Genomic DNA, 20,174 nt, shown 5'->3' with positions numbered 1-20,174 from the left:
TTTGAATACAGAGTTCAAAATCTCGGCGATTGTTGTGGTCTGCAGAGTTCAGACCCACTGAGTGTTGGATAGTGGACAAACAAACAAAATGATGCAGCGGCCATTTCTCAAGTGAACAAAGTCAGCACATATAACCATATGGTTTTTTTGGGGGGGGGGGTGGGGGTTTAGGCCCCATTTCAGACTAAATCTGAAACGGGGGCTGATGGATTGGGTCTCGTCCGTCCATGTGTCCGTCCATCCGTGTGTCCATCCGCAGCCATATCTCGGACATGTGTGGTCGGATTTTGTTCAAACGTGGCAAGACAATTCATGATGGAATACATATGCACATCATTTTGTTTCGCGATTCGATTGGCGGCCATTTTAGTTGTAAAAACCCGATGTTGAACGTGTCCTCAACCATTTCTTGGCCATTCATTTACCGATCTTGTTAACAAAATGTCTAAGGCTCATAATTAAGCTGCCACTCACTCACACTCACATACACACTCACTTACTCATTCACTCACTCACTCACTCTCTCACACTCACATCCACGCACACACACACACACACACACACACACACACACACACACACACACACACACACACACACACACACACACACACACACACACACACACACACACACACACGGACAAATTGATGACACAAACACTTAACACAGCCACTGAGCTTGAAGGAAGTGCCGTCACTTCCCAGCGTACTCTGGGTTCCAGTGACATCATAATAATGGCACTGCTTTTCTCACCGCTTTTCTCACCGCTTTTCTCACCGCTTTTCTCACCGCATTCAACGCAGCATTTCTTCAGGAGGAATTCCCTCCTCCCCATAGATGCCAACCATTGGGGATTGTCCGTGCTCTATCCTTTAGGCAAGGAAGCAGCGCGTACCATTTATTTTAACTCTTTGGTATGACTTGGCCGGGGTTTGAAGCACCGACCGCCCAGACTCAGAGTGGATGCTCGAACCATTACACCACCAAGTCTGGTTCACAAAACGAGATAATATTTAAAGTACACCACTTCCTCGTTGAATCGTGCTGCAGCTGACATGTGGACAAGCAGTGAAGGAAGATGACATCACTTTATGTTCTTCAGGTGACTTCTGGGTCATGAATCTGCATATTTGCGCTAGTTGCAAGCAGAATATTTAAACGTATTTCCACTATTAATAATCATACTTAACTGGCATTTTTGTTTTATTATCAAAGCAGGAAAATACAATCATCATACTACAAAACAAAACGTTTTGCCAGAATTCCTTTCACTGCAATCAATAAGAGCTGCCCACCTCTGCCCCAATTATTTTTCCCTTCCCCCCCCCAACATACCTCTTATGTAATTGCTTCCCACAGCTGGATGCCTTGCCAGAGGTGGTAGCAGCAGTGTCTGGCAGAATTGAGGTGTACATTGATGGTGGAGTGCAGCGTGGAACTGATGTCTTGAAGGCGCTTGCACTCGGTGCTCAGGCTGTCTTCATCGGGCGACCTGTGCTTTGGGGGCTCGCAGTAAACGTGAGTACCTACATGGAGTGGAAAGATGATATGATGACTGCAGATATCTATTTGACACTTTGTATATTTCAGTTAGCCTCATCAGTGGAAGGGAAAAATGAACTGGTTCGTTTACAGGAGAGTAAATGTTCAGTCGAGTCCCGTTATGATGAACGCGATGCAAGGGGATTCTTACTTGCCAGTCCTGTTAAGTTGAATGTGATAAAATGAACATCATTCAACTGAATATCATTTAATTTTTCAGCCTTTGACTTTTTTTTTTGTCCCACTGAATAGCAATTGCATCACTTCCTGCATTTGTCAGTCCATCGCTCATTTTTCTTCAAAGCAGCTCCAGCACAATCAATCGCAACACTCTACGCATTTCTATCGCACTCATGTGTCTTCATGCTGACATTTAAATCTCTGCTGGCTCGTGATCCATATTCGACATCATTTTCATCTTTTCGAGGACGGTGTAGAAGTTTTCACCGAATGTAGTCGATGATTTGCCTGTTTGGCATTACTTGCTGCAATGATGAATGTAGTTCTGGCTTAGCCTCGGTAGAAGCATTCGGAACTCACCAGGTGGTTTCAAATCAAAAAGTTCAGTTCTGGAATACTGATGTCATATAATTTGGTGATTGTAATTTTGGAGTGGTCCTGTCCAGGTAACTATGTGAGGCATGAGCGAGGATGGCTGGGTACCAGCGACTCTGCCGACGCCCGTGGGAGATGATTGAAGCACAATGGCCAATTGTGCCTCTCTTCCAAGTGATAGTGTACGTGTACCACTCACCCACTTTACAATCTTAGCACAGGTGTGTGCGGAAAAAAACACCACTCCACAAGTTGAGGAATAATTTGTTCTTATGTATGGCAGCTACCCGGAAGCCAAGCTATCATTTCTTGGAAGTGCGGCTGTGTCGCTGATACTGTGCCCCTCTACCAGTGCAATGGTACTCATTTTGCTAACCTCAGAAGGATGACAGGCTGAACCAACCCCACCTGGTGTTAATTCAGTAGCCAACGGTGCTCAAACTCAGGATCCTAGGATACAAAGCCAGTCACCCTACCCGCAAAGCCAACACCAGGCTTTTGGAGGAACAATGGTTGCAGGCTTTCTCCCAAAAGGTAAAACAAACAAAAAGGAGAGAAGTGTTCCAAGGGGTTTCCTATCATGAAGTCTTTGAAGCCCATAAAGAAAGACCAAAATGAACATGGCTGCTTAAGGTGTGAATGAAAAAATAATATGGCTTTCAATGACTCGTGTGTGTAATGTCAGCATGATCTGACCACACGAACACACACACACACGAACACACACACACACACACACACACACACACACACACACACACACACACACACACACACACACACACACACACACAGATTGTAGAATCTCTCAAGATGTAGTGTCTGTTTGGAATTCTGTAGGGCAGTGCTTCTCAACCTATCTGATGTGGCGGACCAGCAGGTTTTTTTTTCCAATGTGCCAGGAATCGGTACCGTATTTGTGCCATATTATTATTTGTTTATGATCCGAGAAAATATTGTTTGAACATCCGTAGTAATATTAACGAGCCGAAACCCCGACACAGACGGATTCCGTTCCATGAGCCCAATATGACAACCAGTGGTGGCTCTTGTAAGAGCCGGATCCCAGTCGATGTACTCCATGGCCTTACCTAATGAGGCCTACAGAACGTCCTTGTACACGACATTTTTGGTGTACACTACTCCTTATGAAGACGTCCCCTGATTTGTGCATGTTCCTCCTTTGATGTACAAACACCGTGTCAAAACTTCTCAGGTCACAGTACCGAGAAAAATGTGACGCAGCCGCTAGGAGGAGCACAAAATTGGTCCTTCAGTATTAATCTATAGATACAATGTTTCTTGTTACATTTTTTTGTGTCAAATTCACATTCTGAGGTAGTGAGCATGTGCAGAAGAGGGTTTTACATTGCACACACTATTTTCGAGGAGTGGAATTGCACCTCTCAGTGGTGACGGTCTGTCGACGACAGACGTAATGACGTCAGCAAATGACCGATGATGTCATGATGTCTTGACGCCTCTCAGCGGTGACGTCACACATCGCCATGTAAACGAATGTAAAAGGAAAAGTGTTTATTCTGCTTCAGAGTTGAAGTTTGACTATTGCCACGATGTGCGATGCACTCTTACAGGTACGAAGTTTCTTTCAGTCCAGGTCACAGTACCGAGAAAAACATGACGCGACCGCTAGGAGGAGCACAAAATTGGTCTTTCAGTATTAATATATAGATTTATACTGGAAAAATATTAAAATATAATGAATATAATAAAAGTTGACACATTTTTTCATATATATGTTTTGTATTATATATATATATATATATATATATATATATATATATATATATATATATATATATATATATATATATATATATATATATATATATATATATATATATATATATATATAGACTTCTCTCTCTCGTATTTTGAATTTGTCGGCTTCAATATATTATTTTTCAAGATTTTATACATTTTCATTTTATACATTACGTGTTATATATTATGATAATGTGAAACTGGAAACTCACCGCAGACCAGCAGGCAACAACTCGCGTACCGGCACTGGTCCGCGTACCACCACTTTGAGTAGCGCTGGACTATAGGGTATTATGTTATGATCTACAGAATTCTAAATAATTTCTAGAGAATGCTTTGATTCGACAAGAAGTGCAACATAGTTTTCTGCACTTAGAATCTACATGTAATATTTTTAGGAGGGTCTTTTCCTGTTCATTCATTGCTTTGTTTTTATTGGCCAATTGTGGGCCAACTGCCCCCCCCCTGGCAGTACATTGCCTTTTTACCCTCTGACACCTCTCTTCCATTAGCCATAATTTTATTTACAAAAATATCGATCCCTAATGTTCTTATTTGCTGTTTAGGAATTTACTTCACTTCTGTTACATGCATGAGGTGTACCAACCCTCGCTCATCTGCCATGTACATGGAGGGATGGGGTGTGGGCGGTTGGGGAGGGGGGTGGGTGTTGTGGAGTGAGTGGTGACCCTGGATAACCGAGCGGTGATTGGCCATATTCAAAGTTCCACATTGGAAATGGAAGCCCTCATTTTTTTTCCAACTGTTGCCTCCTGTTTTCCATCCAATTGGAGTGATAGTACGACGAGGAAGTGCCTCAATCATAATAGTTGCAAAGTGTTTAATAATCAAACAATAGTGACAACAAAACAAACAGCACAGCAATATTATTAAATTATGACACTCAGGCACAAATCCCACTTGTGATCCCTGACAAAGCAAACACACTGAACGTGTATCTCACCTTTAACATTGTGAATGCCACAGGCCTAGTGAGAACAGAGGATGGATAGTGTTTGCAAATGATAAAATAAACTTGAGCATGGCAGATAAATAAATAACAAGCCGGGAGGCGACGATGGTTTGTGGGCATTATTGAGGAAGCCCTACCGTAAAAACCTGTCTCTTCCGTCAAAATTGACCAAATTAAATCGGATTTTTTATATGTTGTACTTATGAACATTATGCACAGCTTCGAGGAAATGAAATTGCAAGAAAAAAAATCGAGAAAAAACAAACTTCAAGTGGGTGTGGTTCTGCCCACAAGGGGCGTGCGACGCCCCTCATACAAAAAGACACAACTAGACCATGATATCTAGCTTTTGTCCAAGTTTCATCAAGATCTCATCAAACGTCATGGAGCTATGCTCTGGAGAGAGTCACAAACAAACAGACAGACAGACAGACAGACACGACGAAGATAGTGGTCACTGCTGGCACCCACAAACCAAAAATAACAGGAGATAACGAAGGGGGTGCCTCGATTGCTGGTGCATCGAGCAGAGGTGTGTCAAGCCTGTCTCTGCAACACTCAATGGTAAACTGAGAGCCTTGTCTTTTTCTCTTCAATGCTTTCTCAACGTTTTCAGTCTCGATACGCTCAACTCTGCCAAAATTGATAGATAGTACAGGATATGTCTGAAATCCTTTCATTTTCTTATATGGCATAACTCGTATGGAGAAACATCATTGTTTTATTCTGAAATATTCTCATTTGCAGGGTGAGAATGGCGTACGTCAGGTTCTGGAGCTGCTCCAGGACGAGTTGAGTCTTGCAATGGCATTTTCAGGTACGTAACCACACCTCTGTGCTCATCTTTTTGCATATGTTGCACCTGGCTTGTGACTGCATCCATTTCTCGTGATATGATGATGATGATGATGATGATGATGCCTTCGAGCAGGACATTCTTGTCAACAATCTATAATTGTAGAAGGAAACCAAGTTGTTTCCCCACAATCTCACTCGAGGATTTCAGAATTACACACCTTAATTCTTTCATGAGGAACATCGGGAAAGGAAAAGTACATTGGGCCTATTTTACGTATGCTTTGAATAGTTTTGAATTTCTGATCATGTTGTTGTTTAAGATTTGCTTTGAATGTGTCGAACTGGACTATTAGTGGGATACAAAATGTAAACTGTTCAGCCTGACGAAGGTATGGGCTCCACCGAGTACCGTTCTCGTTTCAAATGGGACCACAGCTGACTGATCGTGAGAAGGCCGAATGCCTCAATTCTGTATGTGCTTCCAAATCTTGTGAACCCAACTCCTCTCTCTCTCGCTCTCTCTATACCTATACCTACCCTACCTGTTGCATGCAACTGCTCCTGGATACTGTCTTTCTCACCTGAGAATGTGGAGAGGTTTCTGGGAAAACTCAACTCTGATTCTGCGATCCCGGACAGCAAAAAAAAACCTGCTCCGTTGCTCTTGCTCATCCTCTTTCTGCTCTGTTCACCCGATCATTATCTCTTGGTAAATTTCACCCGATCACTGGAAGTTAGCCAACATCACCGTAATCCGCAAAAAAAGGTGCAAAAATTGATCCTCTTCACTTCAAACTTATTAGCTTGTTTCTAATTTATAAGCAAGGCCATGGAATCTATCATTGAAGTTGACATCAAAATCTTTCCATTCTCCAATGGCCTGATCATCAGTTCAGTTTCAGACCTGCTCAGTCTATCCTGAACATGCTGCTTCTATTTTCCCAACAATGGATGCTTCTCCCCTCCCCAATCTCAGACATGAGATCAGGGTCATCTCTCTGGACATATATCGAGCATGTGATGTAGACTGGCACCCTGCCTTGATCTCAAACGTTTCTGCTTTATTCGGCATTCAGAGCCACTTCCTCTCATGAATCACCGACTTCCTCCATTCCCATAGTCAGCGTGTCTCTCTTAATGGGATCCTTTCATTTCCTCTCCCTGGCAAGGCTGGTGTGCTCCAAGACAGTGTCTTGGGCCCAGTCTTGTTCCTCATAATCATCAATGATCTTTCCGATTCCCTGGAAAATCCTGCTTATCTCTTTGCTGATGATCCCACCCTCTGCCATATCATTTATCATCCTTCAGGCAGGCAGCAGCCTCATCCCTCTCTGCAGACCTTGGTAAAATCAAAAGATGGTCTAATATTTATTTAAACTCTGATAAAACACACACACACACACACACACACACACACACACACACACACACACACACACACACACACACACACACACCCTGTCTCTCCAAAAGGACTCTGTCTGGCAAACCCTCCCATCTACTTCCTAAACAAACCACTTGAAGAGGTTCAGTCACTCAAACTTTTGGGTCTCACTATTAATCATGATCCTTCATGGGCAAACCATATTTTCAAGATGGCCTCAAAACCTAGCCGCTTATTTGACATCCTCCGTCGTGCAAGATCTTTCCGAGGCCAATCAGAAGTGTTGACGACCTACGAGGCCTTCATTCGCAGCTCAATGGAGTACTGCTCTCCCCTTTGGGTTGGTGCCGCTGCCTCACACCCTGCCCTTCTTGATGCTATGGAAATCAAGATCCTCAAAATCATTGGGATCTCCCACGATAAAGCTGAGTGTCTACGCCTTTTACTTTCGGATCACAGACAGATTGGTGGCCTGTCTGTAAATCTTTCCACCTCCTTTTGGGCCTTGCACCCTCTGCCCTCTCTTGACTCTCTCTGTCTCTCCCGGGTTTCTGCAGAGTGCACACGGTCTGTCACTAACCCTTTTCTTGTTAAACTCACAAAATCTAGGCTCACTGCTCACCTCCACACATTTGTTCCTCTTTTCTTTCACCTGTAGAACCAACTTCCCCATTCTGTTCAGTCCCATTCTTCACTCAAGTGCTTCAACACTGCTGCTTACCACTACCTCAGGCCACCCCTATCCATTGTCATGATCTCTTCTTCCCCAAATTATCACATTCCTCAGCACTCCCCTTTTACACAAGACACAAAGTAACCACCTATAGTGCCCCTGGGACGTGTGTGTGTGTGTGTGTGTGTGTGTGTGTGTGTGTGTGTGTGTGTGTGTGTGTGTGTGTGTGTGTGTGTGTGTGTGTGTGTGTGTGTGTGTGTGTGTGTGTGTGTGTGTCACCAAGCAGTATAGAGGGAAAGGCATGTGGAGAAGAGCATGAAACTGTAGTAGAACATGCATGGCACTGCCTTGTCTTCACAAGGTCAAGAGCAGGAGCCAGACAATGGGCTGTGTAATCATGGTGAGCCAGTGACTGGATGCAGAGTCCGAGCCAGCTGGTCCGAGTTACAGAGAGTGATGGTGCGAGGGAGATCATGAATATTTATATTTTGTTAAACTAGCCTCAGACACAGACTGATCCAACAGAGCGGCAGAGGACTGTCTGAGAGTGCTTCCCGTCAGTTCCAGGGTTTTATACCGAACCAATGCACCATGGCAAGCCTTTGCCCACTCTCCCCTCCCTCCATCTTGCTTTCCCCTGAGGTTCATTAATGATGAGCGACGAGGGTCTCCACCACCAGGACCTCCATCACTCATGATCCGAAGTCCTCAGCAATCCCTGCCTTATGCCCCTTCAAGAGTTTCCATCCCTGGAGCCTTCATGACTCCCAACCTTCACACCAAACAAATACTTTCCACGTATATAATGTATGGTTACACCATTATCCTCATTACTATTTCAGCTCGATATAGTTACATTTTCTACCACTAAGATTGAGAAGTTGTAAAATTTTTAACAATAAAGTGATGTAGGAAATAGAAGAACTTTTAATCCTTCATAGTGAAATATATCAAGGTGTTATTGAGAACTGGTGTAAAAGCCCATGAAAAATGATGGATTGTAGAAATGGCAACAAAATATTTCAGGAGACTGGAATATATGATGTCGTAGCAAGAAGTGTTGTTTTAGAATGCTCCATGTACAAATGTGATCCCATTTTCTTTATCGTCTGGGAAGTTTCGTTTCGACGGTACAGCCTCGTGAGCAGGCCAAAGTTTGAAGCCTCGGCCTAGCATCAGGTGTGCTTGTGTATTCTTTATTTATTAGACATCCTACGGACGTAAATGAACACTCATTTTACTCTGCACGCGTTGCACATCATGTGCAGCGAATTTCACCTCCCTCTGCCTTGTATTTGTTGTTATAAAAAAAACACTTCTGTACATCACGTTTGAGGCTCAATTTGCAAGTCACCAACTACAATTCCAATCGAAGAGACTTAATTACTCATTTATGGAAAATGTTTTTAGAGTTTTTTTTCTCCCCCTTAAAAATAGACCATAATGAACACATAGTCGTGTTAAAAGATTGGCCTTTAGAACCCGACTCAAATGTCCTTATGAAGGGGGACAGACAAATTACACAGTATTTTATAAACATGTAGATTATTCTTCTGGGATTGTCTCATTTACAGATGTTCCATCACTAATGGAAATAAACGTTTGGCTCTCAGACACCAAAACTAACTGATAACATTTTTAGTTTTTTTATTTTATTTTATTTTTTACAAAATTTAAACTCACAGAAGAGCAACATGACAGGGGGTCAGGAGTGGCCACAGGTTGACGTAACAAGCAAGGGAATGAATGAAGAAATGAGAGACAGAGACAGACAGACTCAAAACGAGAAAAAAAGAGAGAAAACAGTTACTTGCAAGTCAGAGGGTTGGGTTAGGGAGGATCAATGGCGGTAGAAAAGATCGCAGGTTGGGATGGAGCATCACATGAGATAGTGGTGTGCTGCCAACTTTTGAAGCCCTGGAGGTTAGGGTGGTATTGAATGGCCTCAGGATTGAGCAGTGCAGAGTATTGTTGTGGAAATGACTCATGTGTAGCATAAGCGAATAAGTAATTAAATGTCATGTCAGATATGCGTCACTATTTTGTCTCGTTAAAGACATTTACGCTCTCTGATTGTGTGTGTCTAAAATTAATATGGAATAGGCAAAGCCTAGAAGCGAACGGAGAATTCTTCTTGCATTCGCTTCTTAAATATATCAAATTAAACAGTCTTTTTGCTATGAAAAAATAAATATTACCTTAACATTACCTTCACAACAACAACTACACCGCCTAGAACAGGATCTCATCTGAAAAAAAAAATATTACGTCAACATTACCTTCACAACAACAACTACACCGCCGAGAACAGGATCTCATCTGAAAAAAAAATTACCTCAACATTACCTTCACAACAACAACTACACCGCCTAGAACAGGATCTCATCTGAAAAAAAAAAATCCTCAACATTACCTTCACAACGACAACTACACCGCCGAGAACAGGATCTCATCTGAAAAAAAAAATATTACCTCAACATTACCTTCACAACAACAACTACACCGCCTAGAACAGGATCTCATCTAAAAAAATTAATATTACCTCAACATTACCTTCACAATGACACCGCCTCGAACAGGATCTCATCTAAAAAAATAAATACGAGAAGTGAACGTAGAATTCTTCTTACATTCGCTTCTGACTTTACCTATAACTTGTTCACAACTGTATACGCAATTTCCGGTTACTTCGGCCTGGATTCGGGATCAGCGATCAAATAACGTAAATCACGATTAAAAATTATTTTTTGATGATGCGGGAGATATCTTTATTAAAATCAGTGGAGGAAATATACACCATGTCTGATATTTGGGTCTTTCATGTCTCCGACGATGCCTTTATCTCCCGGCATGCATCATTCCCCATGCAAAAACCGGAAACAAAAAAACGGAAGCAAAAGGGTCATAGCCAACGACACGGATTCCAAATTGCCACGGTATTGTGTTGTTGTTGTTGTTTCCTATTCTCTCATGTGCACGCATTAAGTAATATTCACAAGATAGAAATAAAACCCAATCGTGTTTATACACCGCACAGCGTTTGAAAAAAACCGGAAGCAAAAGGGTCATAGCCAACGACACGGATTCCAAATTGCCAAGGTATTGTGTTGTTGTTGTTGTTTCCTATTCTCATGTGCACGCGTTAAGTATGAAGTTCACTGCGTTCGCTATCAACCCGTTTGACCCTTTAGTCGATATTTCTGTCCTCCGTTATCTGTCTTAAATGTTTCTTTTTATGCCTTTAGTGATGAAGTCGCTCGTGGCATTATGTTTTCGGGATGTCCTTCCGTCCGTCTATCTGTCCATCCGTCTGTACGCATGTACGCATGGACATCCACGGGTATTTTCTCTGTTTTCTCTGCAACCGCTTATCCGATTGACACAAAATTTTCACCATAGATGCGACTACTCATGCAGAATTTTATTATAATTATGGCATCAGAGGTCATGTGGGGTGGCAGCCATATTGGAAAAACGGGAAAAATTTGGACCTCTGTATCTCCTAAAACACACCATGGAAAAAAATGAAACTTGGCATCTCACAACTACTCTTCATGGGGAATATGAGTGAATCGAATGTCATTGGTGAAGTGGTATCCCGGTGAAAATTCGATGTGTAGAACGCTGCATCCTATCAGTATGAAAATTTCTGTGGTTCACTTTGGGAAAGATGTGAACACAGAAAAAAAATATTATAATATCATCCATCACGTGGTTTGGTAGCCATATTGTTTTTGTTTTTTTTAAGGAAAAACCTTCTCCAGAAGCGCTTTCCAGATCGAAGTAAAACTGCACCCAAATGATCGATTTGCCATGCTGAATAAAGTTTGGTAATTATGACATCATATATCACATGGTCTGACAGCCATCTTGGAGTTACCCTAAAACCTTCAAAATTCTTCTCCAGAATGGCTGGACAGATTGAGGGGAAACTTCACAGACATGTTCACCATGAGTTGGGGATACTGGAGTGTTTAAGAATAATTGATGTCATGTTGTTTAGCGGCCATATTGGATTGAAGAAAAATATTACATCATGTTTTCTGTGGAACTACTTATCCGGATCGAAGCAAAATTTACCAAGTATCATTTTACAATATAGCTGTATATAGTGTGGAAGTGATGATGTCATGGATCACGTGGTGTGGCAGCCATATTGGATAGAACAATTAACCTTATCCGATCTAAATAAAACTTCACATACATAATCCTCTACCAAATCCTGGGCAGAGTCCAAATTTTCAATGCCATAGGTCACGTGGTTTGGCAGCCATGTTGGTTTGAAAACCAAAAATTATAAAACCTTTTTCTCCAAAACTGCTTAACAGATCAATATGAAACATGTTGCATTACATGGAGCAAGGGCAGTGCATCACAACTGCATAGATTCGCGTTGATCACGATAGCGGTTTCCAAAATATAATTTTTTTATATCTTCCTTGAAACCGATGTGGTTGCCACACCACGTGACTGATGACGACATTTTAAGTCAAATGTATGCAGCAATTTCAGTGGATCATAACTGCAAAGCATAGTATTGATCAGTTAAATGGTTTCCTTTAAACCAACATGGCTGTCACATCATGTGGCTAATGTTATTGTTAAATAAAATGTTTGCAGCAATAGTAGTGGATCATCACTGCAAAGTCTCCCATCAAAAGGCTGTCATTTCAGAGAAATAAATATTTTTTAGTATGATCGACTCGACATGGGGAATATTTGTTTAAAATTTCAACATCATCGGTCACATGGTCTCGCAGCCATGTTGGACAATAAAACCTTATCCGATCAACGTGAAACTCCAAAGATGTGAATCGCCACCCATTCTGAATTTTATTTGATAAAGAGGACATCATGGGGCAGGCGTCCGATCGAAGCGGGGCGGCATGGTCTTGCTTTTCACCATATAAATTTCATGAATTTTTCACCATAGATGCAACTGCTCATGTAGAATGTTTTTGTGATAACTATGACATCATAGGTCACGTGGTGTGGCAGCCATTTTGGAAAGAAAGATAAACTTTGGACCTTTGTGTCTCCGAAACCACTCCATGGAAAAAATTGGCACTTGTGAAGTACAACCCAAGGAAAGCAAGTGTGATTTTTAGTAGCGTCTCGCGTAGCGAACGCTGCTCTAAGAACGCTCGGCGTTGTTGTTGTTGTTCTTCTTGTGAAGACAAAACCTTTATATTAGGACTCGGCTCTTTTATATACAGGATCCGGATCTCCTTAAATACTGAGCACATGTACACATCCTCGCATTGGCGGTGCCTTTTGAGAGCGTCTATCATGAACTTTTAAATATATTCGGACATTTGCTTTAAAGTTTCGAAAAGTTCACGTTACTATTTAAAGATTATTCCATTTAATGTATTGTAAATTCGTAAATACATTATTTATTTCGTAAATATACTATATTTCGTAAATACGTAAATACACTATGACGGGTCTCGCTATTGGCTTAATCAAGGCACGTGACGAAATATCGGAAGTTGTTGTTGTTTTTTTTATTATTATTATTTTTTTTTTTTAGCCGACAAAACCTTAATATAAGGACGCTGTTCTTGGACACATTTGTCCTTATTTTTAATCTCATACGTGACTTCGTTATGACATCATAATTGCATGTCAAACACTTTATCCGATCAGTGTGAAATTTTTTGAGGGTCATCTCGGGCTAAATTGTAATTGGCAAAAAAATTGATGATGTCATCGATCACCCATATTCTTTTTAACATAAAACCTTCAAAAATCTTCTTCGCTGTAACGGCTGAACTGATTGAGGCGAAACATTACAGGTATGATCACCTATCCATGAGGAACAAAAAGTTCTCCACCTATGATGTCATAGGTCACATGGTTTGGCAGCAATGAGTTTTTGAAGAATAAATGTTTTTAAAATCTTCTTCTCCAGAATGGCTTGACAGATCGAGGGGAAACTTCACTTGCATTTCCCCCAAGCCTTGGGGATACCAAGGTGTTCACGGATAATTAATGTCTCATTGTCTGGCAGCCATATTGGTTTGAACAAAATTCTTTAAAAACATAAATCTTTCTCTTGAACCGCTTCATCAATCGAAGTGAAACGTCACAGTTACGATTGAGTAGACATGTGAAATATAAGTTTTAAATTTCAACCAGTTTGGATGCATGGTGTGGCAGACAGAATTATTTAATATTTTTAATCTTTGTTCAGGGATTTAAATCAAACTTGGTACAAGTATGCATAATAACGTAATGATGTGGGCGGAGGCAAACTGGTGACATTGTGATGTATGTATGTATGTGTTTTGCCTGTTTTTAAATAAATCTCACTTGGTAATGGGTGAATTCTGGTCTCTGTTGTTTTCTTGAGGGTAACAAGTAATAACCACCCCAAGGGTAATTTGTCACGGCAATCATCGCACCTTCCCCCACCCCACCCCCGGTCAGCACGAGCCATCTGCTGCTCACTCCGCCCGATTGGCACAGGATGGTGGTGCTTAAATAGCGTCGAGCTTGGTGAGCTTGGCGGATCCAATGGGCAAGGTAGCGGAACCAGAACCTCCCCACCCAGATCCACCAACTCAACTGACCTCTGTGGTTATGATTAATACGACCCGTCAGGTTCAAACCAGGAAACTGGAGGACCAACGGCTACAACAGTATCTTCCTTCTTATGTTACCCAGAATTGTCCTTGTTTACTTAGGCCTAGGCCACATTTGCCACGGCGGCCGTGGGGTCTCCAAAATCTGCGGCCACTAGCAATTATACGGTGGCCGCAGTATTTCCAAGGTTGCTGTGGAATTATAACGCGGAGTTATAACTTTTTTCATTTCTACGTTCGCCGTAGAAATTCGACAAGCCGAAACAAAAGAACTGGTAAAAAAATAATAATAATAATTAACCCATTCGTTACCGTCCGTCTGGCCACACGTTCGGCTTAGAGTCCCCCTGCGGTCGCCTTGCGGGCACCTTGCGTCTGCCTTGAAAATTCTATGGCCGCTGCAGGAACGCCCGAAGGTCACCGTGCGACATCAAATCAAAGACCGTACGGCACCCCCACGTTTTCGGTCTCCACAATTTCTAAATACGCCGTGCGTCTCCCCGAAAAATAAAAACATGTGTGTCTGCAACATTGTGTGACCGTGGAAATACTGCGGCCGCCGTATAATTGCTAGTGGCCACAGATTTTGGAGACCCCACGGCCGCTGTGGCAAATAAAGTAAACGAGGATAATTCTGGGTAACATAAGAAGGAAGATACTGTTGTAGCCGTCGGTCATCCAGTTTCCCGGTTTGAACCTGACGGGTCGTATTAATCATAACCACAGAGGTCAGTTGAGTTGGTGGATCTGGGTGGGGAGGTTCTGCTTCCGCTACCTTGCCCATTGGACCCGCCAAGCTTACCAAGCTCGATGCTATTTAAGCACCACCATCCCGTGCCAATCGGGTGGAGTGAGCAGCAGATGGCTCGTGCTGACCGGGGGTGGGGTGGGGGAAGGTGCCATGAGAAATTACCCTTGGAGTGGGTATCAAGATCAAAGACCGTACGTCACCCCCACGTTTTCGGTCTCCACAATTTATAAATACGCCGTGCAGCTCCCTGAAAAATAAAAACATATGTGACTGCTACATTGTGTGACCATGGAAATACTGCGGCCGCTTTATAATTTCTAGTGCTCGTACATTTTGTAGACCCTCCGGCCGCCGAGCCAAATGTGACAGGCCTTACCTCGTGTTTTCACCTTGATTTGTGCTGTTTTTTGTTTTTTTAATCATCTTGTGTTTTAATAACAAAAAAACAATCCGATCACGTGGTGTGACGGACTGTCGGGCAATGATTGAATTTCACAGCGAAACTAGTTGTAATTTGGAATATCCATGATTACGTCAGCCCGATGCGTTTGATGAAAGTGATTGTGGTTCTGGGGGCATCACGTTTGATGAGCTGCCCCGGGGGCAGCGCTCTCGCAGAGTGCGCGAGCGATCGGAACCCATGAAGGAGCTCGAGCCTGTGTGGACCGTTGGATGTGTTGATTGTACCAGTTTACATACAATACACCGCCACCGAAGGTCATTTACTCATCCTATTTTACCTTAAACGTGGGGAATTTCAGTTTAAAGTGTCTTGAAAGTGGGTTTTCTTTGTGTCCACGAACGGATTAATTCACTCCATGATTTCTTATTGGGAAAATATTTTTGGAATCCGAACTTTTTTGCAATCCGAACAGCCTCCTGGAACAAATTAAATTGGGATTCTGGGGGCACCACTGTGTATCGGCAAACACCTATACTCCGATCTCTAGCGGTAGCGCATGGTCGACGCAGACTGCCACGGAGGCCGTACGTAGGACGCACGGCGGGCAAAGGGGAACCGTGCGTTGACCCTGCGTTGCCCGCAGGTAGTCACACAGACCGCAAGGCCACCGTACGGCGACCGTGGAAATAGTGCGGCCGCCGTAATTTTTTGGGGGTTGGGAAAATTCATTTTTCATTGAGAAGAGCTTATGGCAGCCACTCGAATAACGCAAGCCCACCGTACGGTCGACGTGGAACACATCTACGTCATAGCTTGGCTTGTTGAATTGCTATGGCGAACGTAGAAATGAAAAAAGTTATAACTCCGCGCTATAATTCCACGGCGACCTACGGCCTGTAAAATATAGCCAAACGGCGTAGGGCCTCCCTGAGGCCACCTCAATTTCTCTGCGGCCGCCGCACGTTTCTGTTAATTCAGAGGGCGTACGGCCGCCGTATCCTCGCTGTAGAGCAAATGTGACGTAGGCCTTACTGCCTGCACTAGACTATCTGTATTTCTTTCCTGTAAACTGCTTTTTGGGGATTGGAGCCCTGTTGAAGTCCAATAGAAAAATAATTTGGTGGGCCAGTCTTTGCACTGGAACAGTAACCAAATATAAATATACAATGACAGGAGACAAAGGGATGTATGGATGTCCTCTGGTTGGATGCAGATGTCATTTTGTTCAGTAAGAATGCTAAATGAATGGATATATTAACTTAATGAGATTTAATAATTCAAAAATGTGATGTGGGCACTACACAAGAGTGGATGGTGTTTTGCACCTCTTCCTGTGTCAACCTTGCCTTGTATATACTTGTGATCTCTTAAATCAAGAGGCAAATTATGAAATGCCATTTTAATTTGTGAGGTGCATTTGTTGGACGTGCTTTTTTTTTTTCTTGTTCTGGCATACACATCTTTATCAAAATATTACTTTCCTGTTTCTCTCCACCTTCACCTTCCCCTTCACACGTCATGCACACAGGCTGCCGTACAGTGAAAGAGATCACACCGGACCTCCTTACCAGGACGTCGTACCTCTGATGTGCAGAACTTGTGTTCATCACACAGCAAACAAAGAACATGGCCAGACGTGTATTTTCATGAGTCTTCATTGCATGCAGATTTACTGCCGACATAAGATCACATGTCTGTTTCATGGTCAAATGATATAACATCTTGAGAATAATAGGGACACAAAAACGACCAAAACCCACTCCCTTCCCCACAACAAATCACCTTAATCGTGCATTCTCCATTACCTCCGTTCCTTTCCTCCCTCTTACATTAATGTTTTTTTGGAACTTCTCAACTTTCCTCTCATTCGGTGCACATGTGAGATGTAAATTTCCCACTTTCACCAGTTTCCATTTCCCTAGCTGTTGTCCTCTCAATTGTCCAAATAACTTTCTCGCTATGACTCGAGTATAAAGGAATAGCCGAGCGATAAGCTAATTGCAATCCTCCAGAACAGAGATGGCTCATTTACTGAAATTAAATAATTTATCTTATTGCTCCACATGCGTTTGAAATCGGTGAAAATGGGACGATTACACAATGAAGTGTTAAATTATAAAAACCGATCAACTCGATCAAACCGTCAACCGCAAAGAGATCTTGATTCCTTCACTTCCATCAATTATTATCAATCACAAAAATATTTAGCATTTCTCCATGTTTCTGTGCAGAGAAATAAAACGTGGAGCATAATGGACACAAACGGATGATCTCGCACAGCCACCCACAGGTATATGTATTCATCACGTAGGAGCAGATGTCATCGATTTTGGTTGGGTGGAGGGTGGAATCGCCATTCTTATTGTATTTTAATGTACTAGTGCGTGCCCGTAGGTGCGTGCCAGTATGTGCAGCTTCGTTCCTTCGCTCTCATAAACAACGACTGGATTGGGGAATTGTTTCAGTTAGATCGGACCAACCGTATCATAAATGGCCAGAACTTGGGAAACACCTGGGAAACATACTCGGGTCCCCAGCATCAATTGTGACGTCATATCAAACGAAGAAGAAGAAGAATTGTGACGCCTCCTCTCTCTCTCGCCCCCCCTCTCTCTCCCCCCCTCTTTCTCCCCTCTCTCGCCCCTCTATCCCCCCTCGTCTCGCACCTCCTCTCTCCCCCTCCTCTCTTGCCCCTCTCTTTTGCCCCTCTCTCTCGCCCCCACTAACACCCCCTCTCATACCCCCTCTCCCGTTCCCTCTCTCGCCCCCTCCTCTCTTGCCCCTCTCTTGAATTGTGACGCCCCTCTCTCTCGCCCCTCTCTCGCCCCTCTCTCTCGCCCCCCCACTCTCACGACCCCTCTCCCGTCCCCTCTCCCGTCCCCTCTCTCGCCTCTCCTCTCTCGCCCTCTCTTGAATTGTGACGCCATCTCTCTCACCCCTCTCTCTCGCCCCCCTCTCTCCCCCTCCTCTCTCGCCCCTCTCTCTGTAAATGTATTCACAAATGTCTACCAAGCACAATAATTAATTCACCCCTTGGGAAAAAAGAGCTTTCAACCCCTTGGGAAACAGCTCTTTCCTTTGGGAAAATTCAAACCTTGGGATTAATTAATAATTTGAACAATTAATTCAAACCTTGGGGAAAAAACAGCTTTCAAACCCTTGGGAAACAGCTGAAACGGATGAAGAACGATATCAAACCTTGAAAAGGCACATACTCAGGTCCCCAGCATCGATTGTGACGTCATACCAAACGAAGAAGAAGAAGAATTGTGACCTCAATCGTGCAAAAAATATAAATAATTATGACATCAATAGTGACGTCAAAGCACCGTGTCTTGTCATTGGTCGATAAATAAATTGCCTTAACTTGGGAACCTCTTATCCAATTAATATAAAACCTTGAAAAGGCACATCCTCAGGTCCCCAGCAATATACCTGGCAAGTTTCAATCAGATCGGACCGGTGGTTCTCAAGAAACGGCGGTCGCAGACACACACACACACACACACACACACACACACACATGCACAGACACACACACACACACACACACACGCACAGACACACACGCACATGCACAGACACACACGCACACGCACAGACACACACGCACAGACACACACGCACAGACACACACATGCACAGACCGACACACAGACACACACACACACACACACACACATACAGACATACAGACAGACAGACACACACACAGACAGACAGACAGACAGACACACAGACAGACAGACAGACACGCAGACAGACAGACAGACAGGCAGACAGACAGACACATACAGACAGACACACACATACAGACAGACACACACAGACAGACAGACACATACAGACAGACACACAGACACATACAGACAGACACACAGACACATACAGACAGACACACAGACACATACAGACAGACACACAGACAGACAGACACACAGACAGACAGACAGACACACAGACAGACAGACACACAGACAGACAGACAGACACACAGACAGACAGACACACATACACACACACATACATACACACACATACACACACACATACACACACACATACACACACACATACACACACACACACATACAGACAGACACACACATACAGACAGACAGACAGACACACACACACAGAGAGATTGCTGGAATTATAGATCCAAGATGAATGGTTCCAAAGCAAGCACACAACGATTTTTCATTTTTACACTTTCTCACATTATATTGACGTCGCCACATTAATTTTCAAGAGGACACTGCGAAGGAGTTGGGTCTCTGAGAGTTTTACTTCCCAGTAAATGTAACAGTAAATCGCATCAGACATTGTAACAAGGATTTAATTTTTCTTTTTTGCTGCTTCGTATTAACTTGATTTTTGTCATTTGTGTCTCCAATAAAATATGATAACAATACCATATTGTGTTTTATCGTGCGTTCTGCTATGCTGACAGTAAATCTGCATGCAAATCCCCCCATCAGATCCCCGTGAACCTCCGGATGTTCGGCATATACTCTGTAAGTGCCACGCTTGAAAATTAACAATGGGGGCTTCCGTTGAAACTGTCAACTCCTTTCTCCTCTTGGACCAAGCTGAGCGACTGCAGCCTCAACTCAAATTTGTCATTGGCATTGAAATAAGGATCATGGTACTGGCACAGTGAATGCAAAAACACAATGCGGTAATATACTTTCACTGTACTCTGTTTATATGTGGTGTC

The 20,174-nt window shown here is 43.0% G+C and overlaps 1 protein-coding gene across 2 annotated transcripts in view; it reads left to right on the top strand.

Annotated features, from left to right (window-relative positions):
- LOC147022850 (2-Hydroxyacid oxidase 1-like) overlaps positions 1 to 19,868 on the top strand; it is an 85,681-nt gene extending 65,813 nt beyond the window's left edge. For both annotated transcript variants that reach the window (XM_085887736.1, XM_085887735.1), the window contains 3 exons: positions 1,363 to 1,521; positions 5,606 to 5,675; positions 16,983 to 19,868. In XM_085887736.1, the coding sequence (XP_085743862.1) occupies positions 1,363 to 1,521; positions 5,606 to 5,675; positions 16,983 to 17,041 (288 nt within the window). In that variant the 3' untranslated portion in view covers positions 17,042 to 19,868. The remainder of the gene's footprint in view (positions 1 to 1,362; positions 1,522 to 5,605; positions 5,676 to 16,982) is intronic.
- Positions 19,869 to 20,174: the final 306 nt, after the last annotated feature.

The sequence above is a fragment of the Eptatretus burgeri genome, chromosome 7 (genome assembly GCF_056783735.1).
Source record: "Eptatretus burgeri isolate ZD-2024b chromosome 7, Ebu_testis_v1, whole genome shotgun sequence".
NCBI classification, from domain to species: Eukaryota; Metazoa; Chordata; class Myxini; order Myxiniformes; family Myxinidae; genus Eptatretus; species Eptatretus burgeri.
The sequence above is the reverse complement of the archived record's forward strand: the minus strand, read 5'-3'. Positions and strand labels throughout refer to the sequence as shown.